The sequence below is a fragment of the Erpetoichthys calabaricus genome, chromosome 5 (genome assembly GCF_900747795.2).
Source record: "Erpetoichthys calabaricus chromosome 5, fErpCal1.3, whole genome shotgun sequence".
NCBI classification, from domain to species: Eukaryota; Metazoa; Chordata; class Cladistia; order Polypteriformes; family Polypteridae; genus Erpetoichthys; species Erpetoichthys calabaricus.
The window spans coordinates 14,361,860-14,367,859 of record NC_041398.2 but is presented as its reverse complement, the minus strand read 5'-3'; the positions used below and the strand labels follow the sequence as shown (position 1 = coordinate 14,367,859).

Sequence of the window (6,000 nt, the reverse complement as noted above, 5' to 3'; positions counted from 1 at the left end):
TTAGGACACTCCATAACAGGAAGTGCCACCACAAAAAAAATGACAAGAATGACAGGAAGGAGGGAGAATCTGCAGGAGGGAAAACATTTCTAGAGCACGTTGCCATACCAAAGTGTAGCTGAAGTGCTATACCAGATGAAGAAAAATATAAAAGATTGTTACTTAGTATTACCTAACAAAAGTCCGAGGGCCAGGAAAAAATCTGCAGTAAGGCCATCCAGCCTCCACTAGGCACTCCAGCATCAATGATCTCACAGTCCCTGTCGTTTTTTGGCTTCACATAGAATTAGACAGTCATGGGGACCTCTGGCCTTATATCTGTCAAAGCATCGTGATGTCCCTCCAGTGATCAGGAGGTGGCGCAACAGATCAGTACCACAGAAAAACAGCAGAGAATGTAAGGGTTAAAACGGATTATGGAGCCACCATGAATGAGAATTCAAAGCATGCGCCAGCGTTTCTCACCCTTTAAGTATTTGCAACCTGAGTTTTCATAACCGTTTTAATCTCCCCCAACATTTTTTTGAAAGGAGTTCACCAATACCAATATGTTATTTTTTGATATAGCCAATGCATATACCTACTTAACTTTTGACATTTGTCTAATTTTTCTACTATCAGAATGTAAAGATAATTTGTTTTGGTTTCACTAGATGCATTTTTCATATTTTTGTGGGCCCACCCCAAAGTTTGAGAACTGCTTGCATATACAGAATATCAGGGTTACACTAAAATGAAGCCCAGAGAAAGCCAGGTTACCATAATGAGATCAGTTTTTTAAAGTGCTTGTGACTATTGGTCAGCTAGTCCAGATTTGAGGTGCATAACAGCAAAGGGCCACCTCACCACTTCGTTCAAGTTGAGCTCTTACAATTCTAAGCAGACCCGCAGTTGGAGATCTATTACATTGATTGTAATGGGACCAAAAAAAAAAAAAACCCCACACACCTTTAAAAGCTTGGTAAACCCTACACAGAATTAATGTGAATTCTAAATGGCACAGGTAACCAGTGTAGGGACACCAGAACTGGGGTGATGTGCTTGGATTCCCTTTTCCTCATTAAGATTAGGCAGCTGAATTCTGCACTAATGACATCATTGTCCAGGTCAAGTTAGCCAGTGGGTGAAGAGAACCAGAAAACTAAGGCGTCAACCCAAAAAGTTGAGATCTGCAAGAGGTAAAGCAAAAATTTACATCTCCGTTCCTCTGAAAACGAGGAAAGCTAAGCCACTGGATTAAAAATCGAACCAACCATGAAAGCAGCAGTACATGAACTGGGTCAAAGTATAGATAGTGGGGGAAATTGGGTGGAAGCATCCCAAAAAATCATATCAATGAACAGAAATTAAAGTGACATTTAGAGGTTAAATCAGAAGGATGCCCACATTGACCTGTGGATCTATGTGCAGAACATGTCCCAGTGGGTGAGTCTCACCCTGTGCTCAAAGACTGGTTGGTCAGTGGGAAGGATGGGGTTGGCTAGAAGACGCTCAGGTCACCACTTCATAAAAACTGAAAGGTGGTGCTTCGAGAACTGAACCAACATGGTTGTGGTTGTCAAAGTCAAAAAACCACCGACCACAAATTTTCATTATGTTTTTATTAAAATTTCAGATTCACTTTCTGCCAGTTCAACCTCCTCACAGCAAGCACAGCCAAAATCAGGACCACCATCAACATGGCAGCTGCAGCTCCCAGCACCAGGTATCCAGTGGGAAGAGAGGCTGTGGGAGGAAGACAAAAGGACATTTACTCTGCAATCAAGATTAGCAAAATGTGTCAGGTCTTACATATTGGGAATCAATAGGATTACCGTCCTGGTCCAGCCTGGAGGTCTGCCCCTGATCAGCCTCCATGATAACAGGACCACTGTGAAGGAGAACATTCTTCCTGGAGGGAGCAATTTGTGCCAACTTGCCTGAAGCTCTGCCAGATCCTAAGAGGGGAAAGGTGGAGTTTGACCAACCAGGAGGTACTATACAAAGACAGCAGGATATCCCCACCTCATCTCCATACCATGCTACGGTGCTTCAATTAGAATCCATTACTTTACAAACCATGGCCTACTAGCAGATAAGACCACAGGCTACTCACTTTTAGAAGGGCAGGTCTGAGTACAGGGGTCTGTGGCAGAGGGATAGCAGGCAGCAGCGACACAGTAGATGAAGATCTACAGAGAGAGAATGAGGTTATATCACATTAAGAAACCACATAGCTACAACTCCTTCTCAGTTGAATTTCAGGATCACAGAATCTGCCGTGTTCCACACTGAACTTAAGGATTTTACAAGTGTCACCAAAAGACATGCAAAAATCTGCACAATTCATAGATGGGAACCCACCTTTTCAGCCAAGGCTTGCTGAGCTACAGGATCCACAAAAGCAAACATCTCAAACACAAATCTCCTGTAATGACTTGGATAGGCCACTCCAGATGTGCCGTCCACAGTCACCAAGCTGGTCAAATAGTTGTCCCCCGTGTATGGACATCTGGGAAAAAATCAGACCCTCCAGTTAGCACTGACCAGCCATGCTCTACTTCCTCCACTCGGAGACCTACCCATTCACCAGAAGGCTCCACTGGGGCTGGCTGGAAGCAGAAGGTCCTGGGGTGACCCAGCATTCCCCAAGAGTCAGAACAAGGTTAGGGTCAGTCCTGTTCACGATGTGCACTTCCACAGCCACAGGATCCCTCAGAGTTTTGGTCACTGGGTAGTCAGCATCCACATAGTAGGAGCCATAGGACACATCTAGCCATGGAGAGGAGGGGGCATTAACTTTCACACCCTAGCCATATGGATCCTCAGAGCTCCAAATACACCAGGCTTTTAAGAACCTTCAAGCCTTTGAGAATGAATTGGCAAATCAAACCATATAGGATCTCACCCATCCACAGTACCTGTAGCAATGACCAGTTCCAGGTCAAACGGCCCTTGCTCTACTACTGGAAGAGGTGGCGCCACAGTATACACCTCAGCCTCCACTTGCACATCCTGACTTCCTGAGTAGGTGCACTGGAAGAACAACCTGAGGAGAGAAACACCACATCATAGCAGGTAGAGCACATTTAGGGTTTGAGGGAGCAGGTTCAGAAGCCTTACTTGTAGACACTGTCCCTGGTGATGGAGCCCTCTGGACCACTGCTCACAGTGATGGCAGCAGACATGGTGTTCTGGTAAGTCACATTGCCACCAGCCACCTGAAACCGGGACATTACAATCACTGCCAACCACTACATAGTGGGGGAACATCACCTTTCCACACCACTAGCACTCCATTTTCCACTTTAGGGATATTCATAGGAGGGGATTCTAGACCAGGAATGAACCCCATTAAAAACCCTTTAGCATTGTCCTTTGCCCATTACAGGTTTTCAAATAGTGGCTTAAGGTTTGTGTAGCCAACATTACTACATCCCCCAGATGGAGTCGCACCTGAACTGTGGTGCCACAGGCACTGACTGGAAACTGGTACATGACAAAGCTGGACAGGCTGATAACAGGGCTGCAACGGGGGGAACTGCTGTCCACCAACTGGATGGACCCAAGATCCAGGGGAGGAAGGGTCACATTCTCAGACACCACCACCACAAACTGCCCATCCAGGGTGCACTGCAAAGTCACTGGACAAAGCAAACAAGCATGAATATCCAGTAGCAGCCACCTTTGTTCACTCACACCCCTCCCAAGCACTCACCATCATTGGCATAGTAGCATGGACTGGTGCTGCTGCTCGAATCGTAGCAACAGTTGTTGGCTTCACAGTCAGCTTGCATGATGGACGAAGACCCTCCACAAGGGAGCTTCTCACTGTCTGCAACTGCACATCTCTCAGCAACACTCACAGATCGGCGAGCTGCGATAGTCAAAAAGCCCAATTAGAAGATGTGGTAGACACTCAGCGTACCAACCCAGAAGAGAAGCATACCTGGCTTAGGACAGGTGAAGGTTTTCATATTTGATCTTGATCCAACAGCAATAGTCATGACATACTGGGAGCCCTAAAGAGAACAGGAGAGGCTCAAACCACAATACACGACACACATCTTAATTGCTACCAACGGTTAAAACTTAGGCGCTACTCACCTGCTCAGACACGTGAGCGTACGATGAAGAAAAGGGGACCGTTAGTGTGGTGCGGCCAGACTGTCCACGGAGAACAACTCCTGGGAGATCTTTGGTCACCTTTACCAGTCCACCTCTCGTCTCTGAAAAGTACGAAAAAGAGGGGCGAAATTAATTTGAAGACGCAGGCGCGGACAAGTCGCAGTGGTCGAGAACACAGCACACTCACTCTGAAGAAAAACAGTCGGAGAGCCATCAAATGACAGCGTTATCGTATTGTCCTCGTCGCATTTCTTTGTCACGCGCACGTCTCCTAACGCAAACTGAGAGCCCGACGCCAACACGACCATCCAGAAAAGACACCAACCATTCAAACACGCCATGCTGTGAATGCACTAAACATGAACAAGAGCGCGCGCGCGACTTTAAATCATCGGCGACGGCGCGCACAGGTGACTAGTTAGTGAGAAGGCGCGAGAATGGAGCGCGGGAAATCGTCGGCACTCCTTCTGCTCGTCCGGCTTTATTGAGCAATGAGCACGTCACAACATCGGACTGATACGTCCAAACGAAGACCGTGTAGAAGCGACCGCTATGAGGGGCGATCTGTCTGATAATTTAAGGAGGGAAATCAGGAAACATCAAGGAAGAAAAAAAGACGAGAAATGTGAGAAGTACGAGTATTTCTAAAGAGGGGCTTTGTAAAAAAAAAAAAAAAGTCTTCATATTAGCAATAACACGTAACTTGAAATTGCTTTCAGTTTTCTATTTTCCAATCAAATCTGCTCTTAGGGGACCACTAGTGGCAACAATAAGTATTGTTTTATGATGTCAAGCACGTGGCAGACATGTATTTCCATCCATCCATCCATCCATTTTCCAACCCGCTGAATCCGAACACAGGGTCACGGGGGTCTGCTGGAGCCAATCCCAGCCAACACAGGGCACAAGGCAGGTAACAATCCTGGGCAGGGTGCCAACCCACCGCAGGACACACACAAACACACCCACACACTAGGGCCAATTTAGAATCGCCAATCCACCTAACCTGCATGTCTTTGGACTGTGGGAGGAAACCAGAGTGCCCGGAGGAAACCCATGCAGACACGGGGAGAACATGCAAACTCCACGCAGGGAGGACCCGGGAAGGACCCCAGATCACCCAACTGCGAGGCAGCAGCACTACCCACTGCGCCACCGTGCCGCCTCCTTAGATATCTCGGTCTTGAATTATCTTTGACAAGTAAGCCCGCGATTCTCTAGAGAATCGTAAATCCAAGAATGACAATCAGGTTCTGTTCCGTCCGATATTTTGATGTATGACATATATTACTGGCACAGTGGATTAAAGCAAGTGTAGTGTACAGGTTGTGTTGTGTGGGCGCCACCTACTGACTCTGGAAAGACGCTGCGTTTGACTCTGGGGCTTGCCCCACGGCGCAGTACGTATTCGCCTCGGTGGGAAGCCGCTGCGTGATGAAATATCATGGAGGGTGGGTACGTCCTGGGACAGTTCATTTCAACGTGCTTCTGTTATTGTCTTTCTTCATGTAGTCTCGTTTTTGTTTTTTTATGGCTGTGTCGTCGTATATGCGGTGGTGTGGGCGGTCGCGTCCGGGCGGCGGTAGAACCTGGCGTGCACGCTTTACCTCAGGTTTAGTTCACAGGTCGTAGGCATGGTAAAGTCCGTTATGTGATTCAAACTTGCCACACAGACTGCTGGCACATACATACTACTGACTGTGGGAGGCCACTGCGTTTGACTGTGGGTTGTGGTGTTTGGGCGCCACCTACTGACTCTGGGAAGCCGCTGAGTTTGAGTACGTATGCGCCTCGGTGGGAAGCCGCTGAGTGATGAAATATCATGGAGGGTGGGTGCGTCCTGGGACAGACAATAACAGAAGCGCGTTGAAATGAACTTTCTTCATGCAGTCC

General features: G+C 47.4%; 1 protein-coding gene across 1 annotated transcript in view; it reads right to left on the bottom strand.

Moving 5' to 3' along the window:
- Positions 1 to 1,579: 1,579 nt before the first annotated feature.
- LOC114641566 (zona pellucida sperm-binding protein 4-like) overlaps positions 1,580 to 6,000 on the bottom strand; it is a 102,722-nt gene continuing 98,301 nt past the window's right edge. The window contains exons 13-23 of the mRNA XM_051927710.1: positions 4,087 to 4,208; positions 3,929 to 4,001; positions 3,698 to 3,856; positions 3,436 to 3,623; positions 3,103 to 3,200; positions 2,901 to 3,028; positions 2,562 to 2,751; positions 2,344 to 2,491; positions 2,096 to 2,171; positions 1,815 to 1,937; positions 1,580 to 1,725 (exon numbers count right to left, since the gene is read on the bottom strand). Coding sequence (XP_051783670.1) covers positions 1,604 to 1,725; positions 1,815 to 1,937; positions 2,096 to 2,171; positions 2,344 to 2,491; positions 2,562 to 2,751; positions 2,901 to 3,028; positions 3,103 to 3,200; positions 3,436 to 3,623; positions 3,698 to 3,856; positions 3,929 to 4,001; positions 4,087 to 4,208 — 1,427 coding nt within the window. The 3' untranslated portion in view covers positions 1,580 to 1,603. The remainder of the gene's footprint in view (positions 1,726 to 1,814; positions 1,938 to 2,095; positions 2,172 to 2,343; positions 2,492 to 2,561; positions 2,752 to 2,900; positions 3,029 to 3,102; positions 3,201 to 3,435; positions 3,624 to 3,697; positions 3,857 to 3,928; positions 4,002 to 4,086; positions 4,209 to 6,000) is intronic.